Below are 16,922 nucleotides of genomic sequence, written 5' to 3'. Positions count from 1 at the left end.
CTTCGTTATCAACAAATTGTGGAATATTCCAATCCTTTATGTCTGACATAAAAACTATCGGGAATTCATACGTTTTGACAATAGTGTTTGGCCTATACAATTTTGAGCAGTAACGGCCATACTCTTTTACATCAATATTTTTACTCTTTAAAATGATAATTGCGTGTGCATATGGTATTTCATCAATTTGTTATCGTCCACAGTTGCGCGTGCCATGATCAATATCAACAATGTACCTCTTTCCTGATTCATATACACAGTACAGATAACTATCAGCTACCTTAACCTGTTAGAAATGAATTATTTAATACAGATAATAATATAAAAATTTATAACAAATATAAAAGACATTTAATTACATAAATATTCTAATACATACCGTCATCCGCAAAGTCTGAACCCCATTAAGAGTCAGAATTTCTTGAAACCTTCTCCCGAGTGTTGTGTTTGTATAAGATGCAATGTCACTGTTCTTACAATTTCATGCAGCAAATAAAATTCTAACTTCTTCAAGGAAACCTAAAATAGGAAGTTCTCTAGCCTCTACCAAGCAACCGTTAATACATTCGGCTATATTAGAGGTCATCATTCTACCTTTATTAACAGGGGAGTGACATCTAGATCATTTCTTATAACCAGCTTCTTTCAGATATTCCTTAACCCTGGGATCAACCTTTGTCATAATGTAATCAAAATCTTCTTTTCTATAAGCTTTAGCCATGGAATAATAAAGGTCACCAAGTCTATTTTTATTTTTTCTAAAATATTTGCAACCATTTTTTCATAAATGTCAAATACAAGCTAGATGGGGGACATTAGGATAAACAATGCTCACACATTTTATGATACTCTCATTTCGATCCGATACAACACACATATTGTTCCGTTCCCCCAATGCTTCCCTATATTGATGAAAAAATCAAGTCCACGAATTGTCGTTCTCTGAATCTACAACACCATAAACTAATGGAAGAATACATCCTAAATTGAAAAAAAAAAGTGTAGGTCAATAATGTATGTACTGATTTTGCAAGTCTACATTTTATTATACATACAAGAGCAATGTATAATCAATTCTAATACATACAAAATGTACAATGATCATAGAAAAAAATTTAAAAGTATTGTATAATACCTGCACCATCAAAAGTGCTTGCCGATACAAATGTTCCTTTATATGGACCGCTTAAATGAGCACCATCTACAACTACAACAGGTCGGCAAAATTCGAAACCCCTTATCATGGGATGTAAGACAATAAACAAGTATTTAAACTCGTTATCTAATGCCTTATGCATCCGAATGTGTGAACCTAGATAAACATGATTCAACATATAGATATAGCGGGGCATTTTTCGATATCCATCAGCTGGTCCACCTCTAAGCATCGCAATTGCCTTCTTTTTTATCCGTCAAGCCACTATGTAGTTAATATCAACACCGTAAACAACCTTCATCTCTTCAATTATGTCCGCGAGTGTGTGTATTTTCTTGTAATTAATTAATTTGGTGCTATAAATTCACTGACAAAAGCTGTTGTTGCAACCAAATTATTCAGTACTCTATCACTCAGACTGTATGTATGTTCCGAATCAAATCTTTTTATCACAAAAATTTCTGAATGATTCATACAAGATGCCTTGAGGACCTATTTGCAGTCTTTGTTACGACAGCGTAGTACATAGCTGCATCAAATTTAAACATGTTCTCAATGTATTAATATACTTATAAAATTAATAATTTTAATAAAAATACTAAAATTGCCCTGTTACAGTTTCATTATACATTAATTCAAATGTATAATGGCATATTATACATTGTTAATGAAACATCTATTACAAAACAAAACATCTGTCAACACAACAATTCATTCAAAACAGCTATTACAAAACAAAATATCCATTAAAGCATCAAGAAATAAAGATACTTTTTGGTTCATACCTTTGTTTGTCAGATCGTTTAAAAAAGGTGTTGAAGCTATTCGATATCACATATTTTGCCATTACTGATACTATAGTTTGCTTATCCTTATAAAGCTGGTTAACCTTTATTTCAGTGTTCTTACAATCAGTAATGAAATTTTTTACTTCAAATTCTGGAACGTATAATGAATACTGATTTTGCGTTTCAACAACCTTTAAAGCAACAAAATCAGATTCACTACCTTCCATACACAGTATTGACCGTTTTTCACTATTAAACTCGATATCCTCATTCGATTTGTCGAAAGTTGATAATAACACAATGGAAAATTAACAAACCTCGAAAATTATTTCTTCAACTCAATGTAAACCTTCACTACTCCATTCTCATTTCTTATGATAATTGGAGAAGAATTACCATCAACAATGTATTTAACTTCAATTTTTTTACGAACATCGTCAATATTCAATTCCGCGGTGATCGTCGCAATCAATTTCAAAAAGTTAATACTTTCAGAAATAATAATTGCATCATTTTTGTATGATTTATAACTAATTTCCGACTCCCAAACACCGGAATGACGCAACAATATGGGGATGTTTATCTTTTTTTCCCCAAAAATAAAGAAAAAAAGACGATTTTTTTTCTCAAGAACGTATATCAACAATGACGCAAATTAACAGTAATGTTTTAAGAGTTTTTTTGAAATTTAAATTTCAGTTACTATATTAACTCATACACTATATAATTATAGATATTTAATGGCGTAATTTAAGGATTTGGAAGATATTTTCTGATTACTCTTTCCATAATTGCAGGCAAAACAATTTTATCACACATCCCAACAATGTATAACAAACGCAGAAATGTATAAGTATATTTTGCAAAATAGAGAGAGAGAAAATCTAAAGAAATTATCTGTAAATACTTTCAAATTACACGAATGATTTCTGTGGTTTATACTTCTTTCTAATTGCAAAACCCAACCAACGTGGAAATTGTTGCGAGTTTCATTATTGACTTAGACGTGCTGCATGCCATGGTCTCTGATCCAAATCATATGCTATCATATTTTGTTTATCTCTATCACTAGGAAAGAAATTAACATTTCTAGATGCAAATCATATACAATTATTTATGCATTGAAATTCAATAACTACGGCTTCCAATAGTCATAAGTTTCAAATTTGAAATCCTCTAATCCATAATAGTTATAGGCTTAGACATCTTTGATCAAATAGTTATAGGCACTGAAATTCAGCTTGACTAGTCTATTTCTCTATATTAATGTGTAATTCACTAGACAGAATAATTATTCTAACCCAATATATTTTAAGATATCATTGGGGTATTCCTTGCATCTCTGGAATTTTATAAGCAACAGCTTAATTGAACTTGTATCTGTAGCAAATTGGGGTGATTGTTTGAGTCCTATTGTCACAACCCAAGCCCATGTTACGCATTGTCCACTTTGGCCCCATATGCCTCGCGAATTTGTCCCCTGGATTACAACATCATTGAGCTCAAAAACGGCACTATGTGAATTTCCACTTTCCTCTCTTATTCTGGTGTAGGGATTGCCCAACGTGTTATTTGCACCCCTTCTTCAGAAGTTTGTCGGCCTAAAAGTTTTATGACCCGCCCCGTGTCGTAAGTGTCGTCACACCTATTCTACCTTGTCAAGTAAAACTACCAACTACTTGTGTGTATCTCATTTGTGTGCTTACCTATTTGCTGTGGAGATACGCTATTCAAAGAAAGACAAATCCTCATGAGATATGAAGAATGGGGGTATAATTTTCTATATCTAACTGCCCTGACATAGAAAGTTCCTTGTAATTTCAACTGCTAAAATTATGCAGCCTATGCTTCTTCATGTAATTAATTTCCTTATTCATATGAAGTGCATTTTCCAACAGAACTTTATGGAAATTTTCAGTTTCTCTCTACTAGATGGAAAAAATTACTCCTCACGCAAAGGGTAGTGTTTACTTTTCTTCTTCCTTTTGCTTTATTCTCTAAATCATCCCTATGTCATTTATGTAATAAAACTTGTAAAGTCTAACAAAGAATGTCATTAGTTCAATTTTGTAAAATTTCCAAAGTTTTCGTTCCGATTGCGAATAAGATGATGGATAAATTACTAAAAATGCAAGTTTTGTAATTGAATTTCAAACCAAAAAATCATTTCGCTTGGGATTCTAATCATTGTAGACCTTTGGGATCAGAGGAAAAATGGAAAGGAACTTTCAACATTCTTGGACACTTGAACAATTGTGTTAGCAAAGAATGTGTATATATATACAGCCAAATATTAACTGAAAGCCTTAGTTTACCAAACAAATAAATTTCTTAAGAATGGTATTAGGCTTGTAATAAAAGGCCCAAGAACTAAAAGGAAAGGAATAAGAGAATACTTACATCATAAAATATTTGCTTAACTTAGCCTAGCTAGCAATCTTCCATTTGAATTCAAGTATACAGATCTATAATAGATAGGATCTAGTGGAACTTTGCCCCAACACAAAGAAAACTTGCTAACAAAGCACCCACCAATTGAAAAATTAGAACATCAATTTTTATTTTTATTTTTAAAAAAACAGAAATGTCAATTTTTACACCCTAGCTATTGCTTGTTTTCTTTTCCTACTTCACATCAACTATTACTTGTTCTCTATTCCTACAATTATGATAGTTCAAGTAAGAAAAGAGAACAACTAATAAATGACGTATGTGTTAATACATAAATTTTGATAGTTCATCTAGAAAAATAGAACTAATAGTTGCAATTTGAAACTTGTAAAAGAACAAATAAACTATAGTTAAAAGTGTTTTGTAATCATTTAACTTTTTAAAAATAAAAATATGGAGGAAAGTTTTTGAGTAACGGGTAAAATTATTGTCACATAACTAAGAGATTACAGGCTCGAATCATGAAAATAACCTCTTACAAAAATATACCATAAAACTGTATATAATAGATCTTTATGGTTTGATTTCTCCTCGAAATGCACCCATAAACGGGGGCTTTGGTGAATCGGCCTTCTTAACTCTTTCAAAAAAATAACCTATACTTATGCTAGATTTGCACCATGTCCACACTACAGTAACATAATAATTTCAATTGTCTTTGAAGTTTAAACCCACCCCACTAATAATTTTATTTTTGTCTTAGGATTTACTTATTTTAGTATGTCTGGATTAACTAGACAGGAAAGACAACTAAAGACCAAAAGAGCAAAGAGTTATGTCAGACACTGAAAAAATGATGTTATAAAATCCTAATTGGTTGGTGTCCCGCGCTTTTCTGAAGACTTAGCTTCCAATCTTTCTCAAACGGAGCTAGTTGTCGTATATAATGAAGAGGTTATGTGCTTCTACATTTGCTCGTCGACTCTTCAAACCTCGTACTACAACAAAAAAACACAAACATTTACAGGTGCTTTGTCTTCTTGTTTTGTCCAAAATCCTCTGGAAACTTGTTTGGCATTTTTGATTAATTGTGTGATTGTTGAGCGTAGGAATCAAAGGAGAAAATGGAGCAATCACCAATTGTCACTGTTAATGACAACAATGATTATCAGGTACGAATTGTTTTTTTGCAAATTTTCCCAATTGGGGAATGTTGGTCCATTTTAGAAAGGAGAGGTATTGTGTTCTTTGCGATTCTTGAAACAAGATTCTTTCACTGGTTTGCCAATTCTTGAATATCATTGATTTTGCTAGTCGAGGGGTTGAACAAGGGTTTATGGCATCTGAGACTGTAGAACTACTGTAGGCAATTGACATAAGTTAAATTTTCAACTATGATTAATTTTCTTGAAAATGCATACATAACAACCAACATTCAGTATCTCCAGAAACTGAAATTACAAGTACCTTAGTTGTTGATACAATGAAACATATGCATTGTGTGTGTTTGTGTTGGAGATTGGGGAAGTGGATTTAGGAGAGAAAAATGCTTACATTGTGTACAAATGCTCCCTGACTTGAACTTTTTATGGGTATTTTTTGGGCATTGCATTCGGTATTTTGAGTTTCTCCATTCGAAAAATTGCATGATTGTGATTATAGGAATCAAGGGAGAGCATGGAGAAGTCAGATATGATCACTGCCAGTGCCAACAACAACTTTGATTCTCAGGTATTAATTGGGTTTTGCTTCTTTCCTAAATTTGTGAATGCTGGATCATTTTGGAAAGCGGAGATGTGTTCCTTGAGATTATTTTACTGATTTAACCGTTTTTCTATTATCTACAAATTTTGCTATAAGAGGGGTTGAGGAAGGGGTATGGCATTTGGGATTGGAATGCTGTAGGCAATTTCCATAAGCTAAATATCCGAGGATGATGTTTTTTCTTGCAAATCCATAGATAAAGGAATGTCATTTAGGTGTTGATATAAGGAAACAAAAGCATTGTTCATATTTGTGTTGGAGAATTGGATTATGAGAAAAAGAAAAGGTCTTACCTTGTTAATGAAAGTCACCCCAAGTAGTGTCGGAATATGGGGAGATAGGTGTATATCCTTAGCAGCTTTCACCTTGCATTTTCTGTACAAAAGGTGAATCCATGGCTTACAGGATCAAATCTGTCGTCGTGCAAAGACTTGCCTTCAAAAGCTTATCAGAAGAAATTTTAGTAAACTCCTCCATACTCAGTATCTAAATTAGTTTTGATTGGCCTAGGAGCAATTTATTTAGATGAAATCTGTACCTTCAGAAGCAACTGCAGCTATTATTTTACACTCGATATTAATTAGTGGAGCTGCTGTTAATTTTTCTTCAAGCTCATCAATCATACATATTTAATTTCTTACAGAGTGCAACGGAAAATGGGAAGGAGACTGGGAGTTATGTTGCTACTAACATCATCCTAAACCATGAATTCTTGGATGGGCTGCACTCTTGGCATCCCAATTGTTGCGATGCTTTTGTGGTTCCAGCAGGTTCTGGATATCATAAAGGATTAGCAGCTGAGGAAGGCTGTTGTTATGCTGTTGTCTCAAATCGTAAGGAATGTTGGCAAGGCTTAGAGCAAGACATTACAAGCAGAGTATCAGCAGGTTCCGCTTATACAGTTTCGGCTTGTGTTGGAGCCTCTGGTACTTTTCAGGGTTCTGTTGAAGTCCTCGCCACGTTAAAACTAGTGTATCAAAATTCAGAAACAAGCTATCTATTCATTGCAAAGTAAGATTCTATATTTAGTTTGTCTTTGTTATCTTTAATTGTTTAAGAAGCAATAGTCATGGTAGAGTTTTACTCCATCCAGAAAATCTGCTTCGAAGGAGTGTTGGGAGATATTAGAAGGTTCGTTTTCTCTGTCAACTATGCCAGATCAAGTTATATTTTATCTCGAGGGACCTCCAGCTGAAACTGACCTGCTCATAAAGTCAGTAGTGATATCATGTCCTAGTTCTACTGCTTGTGATGTAAGTCTAATTCTATGTCTATATTTCCTTCTTTTTCTCTTCAGTCTAGAGATTGCTCAAGTTTATTCAAATTATGTTCTATTACTGAAAGATTCTCTCCTTATTTTGATAGAGTTCTGGCACATCATCTGTTTGTACCGACGATGATAACATCATAATAAACCCTCAATTTGATGATGGCCTCAATAGTTGGTCTGGAAGAGGCTGCAAGGTGGCTTTGCATGACTCTATGGCGGATGGGAAAATCACTCCAATGTCTGGAAAAGCATTTGCATCTGCAACAGAACGCACCCAGACCTGGAATGGAATTCAGCAAGATGTAACAGGGAGAGTGAAGCGAAAACTAGCTTATGAGGTAACTGCGATTGTCCGGATCTATGGTAACAATGTCACCACTGCAGATCTTCGCAGTACATTATATGTTAAAGCAGCTGATAACCGTGAACGGTACATCGGCATTGCCAGGTAGGTGAATCCAAGTTCGCCTTACATAATGTGCATTAATAATGTGTTAGATTTCTATAATATTGAGCTATGAGCTTGAAGGAAAAGAGCAGAAGATTCTAGAAGAATAGTTTTTTCATTGATTGATTTTCTTAGCTAATTATGGCACTACAAGTTACATTTATAGAGTTAGTTTGCTCCTTGTGACAGCTGTCACACTTAACCAACTAACTCACTCACACATACATCACATACACACTAACTTCCTCTAACTAATCATCAACTAGCTGATTACACTTTTCACTATCTTAACACTCCCCCTCAAGTTGATGGCTTAAAGATGTTCTTCATTCCCAGTTTACTTAGTAGATATTCATGCGGACTCTTCCCTAAGGCTTTTGTGAGAATATCCGCTAGCTGCTCCTCTGTAGGTCATCTTCTGACTGATTCTTTCTCTCACAAAATGACAATCTATGTCAATGTGTTTTGTCCTTTCATGGAAAATAGGATTAGCAGCAATCTGTATTGCTGCTTTATTGTCACACATCAAATCTACAGGTTGTTTAATCTGAATTCCTAGCTCTTGAAACAGTCCAAGTAACTAGGTGATCTCTGGACTACAAGTAGCCATGCTTCTAAACTCTGCTTCTGCAGAGCTCCTGGACACAGTCTCTTGTTTCTTTGATTTCCATGAGACTAAAGCACCTCCAAACTTTATTACATACCTAGCCACTGATCTTCTAGTTTGTAAGCAAGCACCCCAGTCAGAGTCACAGTAGGCTGTCAACTTATTAGAAGTTTCTGCAGCCATAAACAATCCCAAGCCAGGATTACCTTTTATGTGCCTCACTACTCTCAATGCAGTTTCCATGTGAGATGTCTTTGGAGAGTGCATGTATTGACTTAGTACCTGTACTCAAAGGACAAGTTAGGTCTAGTCATGGTGAGATACAATAGCCTTCCTACTAGTCTTTGATATGCTGTTGGATCCTTCAGAGGTGCATCATCATCTCCTGTTCCATTGGAAACATGATTGTCATATTCCACAGATGTTAGTTTCTGATTCATTTTCAGTGGAGTACTAGCAGGTATTGATCCACTTAGTCAAGAGCATACTTTCTTTGATTCAGCACTATCCCTTCCTTGGACCTGGCTACCACTATGCCCAAGAAGAACTTCAGATCACCAAGATCCTTCATTTTCTTTTGTTGCAAATCTGATCTAGCTTGATTAATCAAGGTGAGGTTGTTTCCTGTTATTAACAGATCATCCACTTAAACAAGAATAATCACTATTTCATTTTCTGATTTTTTGGTAAACAAGGAGTAGTCATAATAACTTTGACTGAACCCCATTTGTGAGAGAGCATCAATCAGATTCTTATTCCATTGTCTAGGGCCTGCTTTAGGCCATATAAGGACTTGTGTAATTTGCAGACTTTTTGAGTCTCCCCCTGTCTGTAAAAACCATTAGGAATATGCATGTAGACCTCTTCTGACAGATCACCATTAAGAAAAGCATTGTGCACATCCATTTGAAAGATTAACTATTGTCTAGAAGCAGCAAGAGCAATAAGGGATCTTACTGTCACCATCTTTGCCACATGAGAGAAAGTATTTGAGTAATCAACCCCAGCCTATTGACTATAACCCTTAGCTACTAGTCTGGCTTTATACCTTTCTACCTCTCGATTTGCCTTGTACTTTACTTTGTATACCCACCTACAACTTATAGGAACTTTACCAGGTGGCAAGTCAACAATAGACCAAGTATGATTCTCCTCAAGAGCTGCAATCTCCAGCTTCATAGCCTCAACCCAAGAGGGATCTTTGGAGGCTTCAAGGAAAGTGGAGGGTTCAGGAATAGAAGAATAGACAGAGAGAGCTTGATTATACTGAGGAGAGAGCTGAGAGAATGAGACATAGGAAGATAATGGATATAAACATTGGTGAGCCGAGATAGGCTTGGCAGTGACAAAGTCATGGATCCAAATGGGAGGTTTCTTATGTCTGGCGGATTTTCTGAGAAGAGGAGGATCAGAATGAGATGTAGAGGGATGAGTAGGAGCTGAGGGTGAAGGGACAGGGCCATGCTCCAGCTTAGGAGAGACTAAAGAGGAAGTAGAAGAAGGAATGGAGGGGAAAAAGAAAAAAGGGACTGAATGATCAACAAAAGTGGACTGCAGGTCAGGAAATAATTGAGATTCAGTGGGAACTTGGTGAAGGAAAGGAAAAGTGGACTCTTGAAAGCTGACATTTCTACTAGTAAAGAATAGTCTTGTATGAAGATCATATAGTTTGTACCCTTTCTAGGTGGATGAGTTGCCCATAAAGACACAAGGAATTGCTATAGCAGCAAACTTATCTGAACAATAAGTGCTAGAGGCATAGCCTAAATAGCCAAAGACTTTTAAATGAGAAAGTGAAGGAACCTATTGATAGAGGATTTCAAAGGGAGATTTATAGTGAAGTATTTTTTGAGGGAATTCTATTTAGCAAGTACACAACAGTGTCAACACATTCACCCCAAAACTTGAGAGGTACACTTGCTTGAAATCTGAGGGATCTTGCAACTCCCAAAATAGTTCTGTGTTTTCTTTCCACCACCCCATTTTGCTGAAGGGTATAGACACATAAAGTTTGATGCAAAATACCAAGATTAGACATAAGAGATTTAAATTCATGACTAAAGAACTCACAGCCATTATCAGTTCTCAGAATTTTCACAGAAGTAGAAAACAAGTTGTGCATTCTAGCCAGAAAATCTTTGAGTACAATTATCACTTCAGACTTAAACTGGATAAGAAACAACCAAGTGAATCTAGCATGATCATCAACAATAGTAACAAAGAATCTCTTTTTATCATAGGTAGGCACTCTATAGGGTCCCATATATCACAATGAAGTAGATGAAAGGGAGCCTTAGACACAGAGTTCTATGCTGAAAAGGAAGTTTAGTCAGCTTAGCAAGGGGACACACAGTGCACATGTGCTCTTCAAACTTCAAATGACTTAGTTCAGCATGCCTTTTAAGCACCTCAACAGGTGCATGACCCATTCTTTTGTGCCACAGAACACTGGAATCAGACAACAATTTCACATTATTGGCACATCTGTTTACACTTGCAGGTTTAGAGGAAGCATTTTGGAGAATTTAAAGCCCTTGATTTTCTTTACCAATCCCCAGCACCATGCCAGTATAGAGATCCAGGAAAATGCAGAGGTCAGGAAAAAAATTCACTGAACATTGCAACTCCTTGGTAAGTTTTGATATAGATAGAAGATTATATTTAAACTTAGGCAGATATAAGACTGAGGGAATTGCCGAGTACACCAGAGGTGCCTTTGTGAGAGATTGGAACCTCATCACCTGTTGGAAGATAGACCTGATTTTGTGAAGACTGGGTCATTTTATGATAACCATGCAACATATCAGGGTTGGAAACCATATGATTAGTAGCACCAGAGTCAATAATCCAACTATCACTTACAGTAGGACTAGTTGGAGCTATCATGATACCTGCATTTGCTGCAGGTGAAATGGAATCCTTGTCCTCCTTCCCTTTGTTGAGCAGCACGATAATCTGTTGATATTACAACAACAACAAACCCAGTATATTCCCACCTAGTGGGTCTGTTGATATTGCTCTGGTGTAAAATGAGGAGTAGGATTCGAAGTAGTCTGGGATGAACTGGGTTGAGACATCTTATCACTAGTAAAAGATGTGTCCACAGGGAATGCGGAGTCTACCATATGTGCATACTGTCCTGAGCCTTTCTTCTTGAACTTGGGCCAATCTGATGGCTAACCAATCAGCTTGAAACATTGATCCTTAGTATGACCATTATAACCACAGAACTCACAAACCACTGGTGGTCTTTCTGTGGAGCACCTCTATCGGTGGAAGTTGGTGATCTTCCCTCATAGATACCTGCAGTCTTAACTGAACTTGTACCTCCTGAACCACCAAGGACCTAGATATCCGCCTTTGCCTTTGTAATCTGGTTTATAGGTAAAGAGAGCTGCTGCATCCAGTGCATCATTAAGATGACCCACTGTGGAACTAGAAGCTATGGATTACTGGCTTTCATGATCCACAATCATGTAGTACACTTTGCTAATGGATGGTATAGGTGTCATTAATCGGATTTGGCTTCTACACTGGGAGTATGTTTCATTTAGACCCATTAGTAACTGTAATACTCTTTGATAATCAAAGTGTTGTGCATAATTTCTAGATTCAGGGCAGCTACATCTAGGAGAAGGCATAAGAGCATCAAACTCATCCCAAAGAGTTCTCATTCGAGAAGTTCCCTGAGAGAGGGTCACAATTTCTCTATGCAAGTAGAATACTCTAGAGCCATTCACCTCATCAAACCTTTTCTTTAAATCTATCCACACATTATGAGCATTAGAGGCATAGATAATACTACTCAACAGATCCTTCCGTACTGAATTCATAATCCATGACAAAACAACAGCATTAACTCTCTCCCACTGATCATGTACTGATTCATCAAAGTGATTTTTAGGATATCTCCCATCAACAAAGCCTATTTTGTTCTTGCCTATGAGACTCAACGCCATAGATCTACTCCACAGGGCATAATTTTCAGTGCCAGTAAGCTGGATAGAAATCAGAGAGCTACCTGGAGTGTCGTTTGGATGCAAATACAAAGGATGATTGTGGTCAATTTCAATTGTACAAGCTGATGTAGGTGTATTTCCAGGTGCTGCAGTTGTAGTTGAAGGCTCTGCAGCTGAGTTTCGAGTAACCGCCATTAAGGCTCACTGTAAGCAATAGAACAGTAACTGCTATTCTCACTGATCAGGTGAAATCGATAGTCTCTAGCACCGAATACAGCCAGCGATCAGTAGTGGCTCTGATACCATGTTAGATTTCTATAATATTGAGCTAAGAGCTTGAAGAAGAAGAGTAGAAGATTCTAGAAGAAGAATATTTTTTTTATTGATTTATTTTTCTTAGCTAGTTATGGCACTACAAGTTACATTTATAGAGTTAGTTTGCTTCTTGTGACAGCTGTCACACTCAACCAACTAACTCACTCACACATACATCACATACACACTAACTTCCTCTAACTAATCATCAACTTGCTGATTACACTTTTCACTATCTTAACATAATACTTGTAGTATCTCCTGTCTTATCATCAACTTTTTCTTCTATCCTTGTAGTATCTTCTATGATTTTATCGTCTATGTTTTTTTCCTGATCTTAGAAACCATTCATACTGCACATAAAAAAGTGACTCATGTCTCTCTTTGTTCTGTTGAAGGAATTTTGACTGGTTCTTCTGCTCCGTATATATTTGGATACTCATCTGTGTTGCAGTCACAAGCATGTGCTCTGTAGTAACTTCATTTTCTAGAGTTAGTTAACTTGTCACTTAGAACAGATCGATAATATCTTTTGACGTTAAATTTGCAATCAACTTAGTTCGTTTTGAAACTGAACAAGGTGAGCAGCAATTAAACGTGGTGTTTTAATTGATCACATTGTGATTTCTGTTTTACCTTCCATTTTTATTTACCATGTATATCAAAGTTTCGTTCAAGTGGTTTAACAAAAGCTACTGGTGTGTAGTGTCCAAGCCACAGACAAAGACTGGGTGAAGTTGCAAGGGAAGTTTCTTATTAATGACTCCCCGTCTCAGGTTGTTGTCTTTTTAGAAGGTCCACCTGCAGGGACGGATATCCTCCTTAACAATCTAGTCATAAAGCATGCAGCTAAACCTCCTTCACCTTCTCCACCAGTTATTGAGGTCAGTTGAAAATGTGCAATATTTTTTTTCTTCCTTTTTAATTTACATAGTACTTGAAGCTTAATATTTTCTGTGTAAGTGTTAGGTTATGCCACTTAAGCTTGCTAGCTGGCAATTCAGCTGTTTGGTCTGTTTAAGCGTCAAAAGTACTTTCATGCTACACCGGCCATTACCTCCCCGTACAGAGTTTGATGCATTCTCTTTCATTTTCATCTTTTTTAGGATGCTGGTTTTGGTGTTAATATAATCGCAAATACAAATCTGAATGATGGCACAAATGGTTGGTTCCCACTCGGAAACTGTACAATGAGTGTTCAAACAGGCTCACCACATATAATGCCTCCAATGGCTAGAGATTCCCTTGGTGCTCATGAGCCTTTAAGTGGCCGCTATATCTTGGTGACTGGTCGTACTCAAAACTGGATGGGCCCTGCGCAGATGATCACAGATAAAGTAAAACTCTATTTGACATATCAAGTATCTGCATGGGTTAAAATTGGAAAAGCATCAGGACCTCAAAACGTAAATGTGGCCCTTGGAGTAGACAGCCAATGGGTGAATGGGGGCCAAGCTGAGGTCAGCAGTGATAGGTGGCATGAAATTGGAGGATCTTTTAGAATTGAGAAGCAGGCAACAAAGGTTATGGTTTATATTCAGGGTCCTGCTGCTGGTGTAGACCTAATGGTTGCTGGGCTTCAAATATTTCCAGTTGACAGGACTGCACGGTTTAGACACTTGAAGAGGCAAACTGCAAAGGTAATACTTAAGTTTTGTGTTCATGGTATTTTCACTTATTGTGTGTAAGTAATGATCATCAGTTGTTTCGAGGTGTTTCATCAGCGAAATCATCCCTTTACTGTTGCAGCACTGCTTTAGAGTACAAATCTTCAAAATTTTTCTTTTGAGCATCATAGAAGTTTTGAAGGAAAACAGAAGTTAAAAAAAAAAGCTCCTCCTGGAAACATCACTCTTTAAAAATTGTCATTGCAGTCATTAGAAATGGTTTTTCTATATCTTTCTTCTGACTAGCAGAGAATGTCGTTACTTTAATCACAGTTTATTAAGCATTAAAAATAAAGACTCTCTTTCTTGCTGATTCTCTTTACAGATACGCAAGCGAGACGTAATATTGAAGTTCTCAGGATCAGATTCAGGCAGTTTGTTTGGCACATTTGTTAGAGTTAGACAACTGCAAAACAGCTTCCCCTTTGGATCAGCCATAAGCAGAACAAACATGGATAATGAAGACTTCAATGATTTCTTTGTCAAGAATTTTAATTGGGCTGTGTTTGGAAATGAGCTGAAATGGTACTGGACAGAAGCACAGAAAGGGAACTTAAACTATAAAGATGCTGATGAGCTCCTGGACTTCTGCACAAAAAACAACATCCAGGTTAGAGGTCACTGTATCTTTTGGGAGGTGATTGGCACTGTTCAAGCATGGGTACAAGCCTTGAACAAAAATGACTTGATGACGGCTGTTCAAAACCGTGTAACAGGGCTACTGACACGTTACAAGGGGAAGTTCCCGCATTATGATGTGAATAATGAGATGATGCATGGTTCTTTTTACCAAGATAGATTGGGTAAAGACATCCGGGTAAACATGTTTAAAACTGCACATCAATTGGACCCTTCCGCCATCCTTTTTGTAAATGATTACCATGTAGAGGATGGAAGTGATTCCCGATCTTCCCCTGAGAAGTACATTGAGCATATTCTTGATCTCCAAGAGCATGGTGCACCTGTTGGAGGTATAGGTATTCAGGGACATATTGACAGTCCCGTTGGTCCCATTGTATGTTCTGCTCTGGACAAACTTGGTGTTCTTGGACTACCAATCTGGTTCACTGAAGTTGACGTGTCTTCTGATAATGAATACGTTAGAGCTGATGATCTAGAAGTTATGCTTCGGGAAGCTTATGCTCACCCTGCTGTAGAAGGTATGATGTTGTGGGGATTCTGGGAGTTGTTCATGAGTCGAACAAATGCACATTTAGTGAATGCCGAAGGTGACATCAATGAAGCTGGAAAAAGGTACCTTGCTCTTAAGCACGAGTGGTTATCCCATGCTCATGGTCATATTGATGAACAAGGGCAGTTCAGCTTTAGTGGATTCCATGGTTCCTATGAAGTGGAAGTCGTAGCTGTTTCCAAGAAAATTACCAAGAAATTTGTGGTTGACAAGGGTGATAATGCGCTGGTGATCTCCATTGATTTATCGTGATGTTTTAACTCAATTTATCACCTCGCTGTATGATTGTGTGTTGTGCAAAAATTATGTTCATACCTTTTATCATCTTTCTGTGCACGAGTCTGCTGCAAATTGTCTCATTTGTTTGTTTTATTGTATATTTTCAAGTGAGTAAATAAAGAAAGGTTTCTTGTGATTATAAATGTGATGTAGTAGTTCAAAAGTCAGTTACTAGTACTATTTTCTCCATTAGGATTTAGCTAGTGCAGAAGTGTACAAGATATGTTTGATCAATTATTTCATAAACACTGGGATTTAACTTAGTTGATCTATTGCATTTCAAGTGAATCTTGCAATCTGTAGGCAAGAATACTGATGAACGACAATAACACTCAAATGCCACATTTTGCAATAATGCGCATATAATGTAAGCATGCAGCAAAAAATCCCAATTAAGGTTCAACCAAGCAAAAGTTTTGGCACACTGCTCTATATCAATGTGCAGGTTCAATTAGAACTGAAATAACCCCTGAGTGATTTTCATGGAAAATGCAGGCATCTTTTCTTAACAATGTTATTAGATCCTATGAGCTGGAAGTTATTACTACTTCAAAGAATATTACCAAGAAATTTGTCGTTGACAAGGATGACGATGCTCTGGTTATCTCTGTTGATATATAGTTCCCCTTTTTTACCCAAGCTATCCCCTTATAGTGTATGTTGTGCTGTGTTAAAAATGTTTTTTCATGCGTTTCCCAAAGAACTTTGTTGAATTAATGGAACTTGTCAGTTTCTTTCTAGTATATGGGAAACATTTCTCATTGTAACGGGTAGTTTGCTTTCTTCTTTGTGTTGCATTGTTTTGCATATTTTATTAGTTGAAGTCAGTTTTGCTTGAAGCCTAATTTGGTCTAGTCCAGCCAAAAATATTTTTGATTTGATTATGTAACAACTTCATTTCCACTGTGAATACAATGTCGGGTTATTCTAAAAAAATAGACCCAAGTTAGGGTGACTTTCAAATTTTAGCCCCAAATAAAAAGGCTTTGTTAAAATAGCCTTTACTATATTTTTTTGGATGAAAATACCCTCCTCCAAAATATTCGTTCTTAAATCTCTTTCTTCCTCTCGTTCTTCCAAATTCCA

At 36.4% G+C, this 16,922-nt stretch overlaps 1 protein-coding gene across 1 annotated transcript; it reads left to right on the top strand.

Moving 5' to 3' along the window:
• The first annotated feature begins 4,930 nt into the window (after window positions 1-4,930).
• Window positions 4,931-15,979, top strand: LOC107867298 (endo-1,4-beta-xylanase 1). The gene is made up of 9 exons (XM_016713465.2): window positions 4,931-5,362; window positions 5,445-5,507; window positions 5,998-6,066; window positions 6,743-7,110; window positions 7,193-7,352; window positions 7,465-7,817; window positions 13,405-13,582; window positions 13,805-14,338; window positions 14,691-15,979. The coding sequence occupies exons 1-9, from the start codon at window positions 5,282-5,284 to the stop codon at window positions 15,807-15,809; spliced, it is 2,925 nt and encodes a 974-aa protein (XP_016568951.2). The 5' UTR covers window positions 4,931-5,281; the 3' UTR covers window positions 15,810-15,979.
• Window positions 15,980-16,922: the final 943 nt, after the last annotated feature.

This window comes from Capsicum annuum, chromosome 4, assembly GCF_002878395.1.
Source record: "Capsicum annuum cultivar UCD-10X-F1 chromosome 4, UCD10Xv1.1, whole genome shotgun sequence".
In the NCBI taxonomy this organism is placed as follows: domain Eukaryota; kingdom Viridiplantae; phylum Streptophyta; class Magnoliopsida; order Solanales; family Solanaceae; genus Capsicum; species Capsicum annuum.
Note: the sequence above shows the minus strand (reverse complement) of the source record. Positions and strands in the feature narration are given on the sequence as shown.

Bases quoted from the DNA above. Each gene is read 5' to 3' on its own strand.
- LOC107867298 (XM_016713465.2), top strand. From the start codon at position 5,282: ATGAAGAGGTTATGTGCTTCTACATTTGCTCGTCGACTCTTCAAACCT. The intron at 7,353-7,464 runs GTAAGTCTAATT...TTATTTTGATAG, and splicing joins CTAGTTCTACTGCTTGTGAT to AGTTCTGGCACATCATCTGT. The intron at 7,818-13,404 runs GTAGGTGAATCC...ACTGGTGTGTAG, and splicing joins CGGTACATCGGCATTGCCAG to TGTCCAAGCCACAGACAAAG.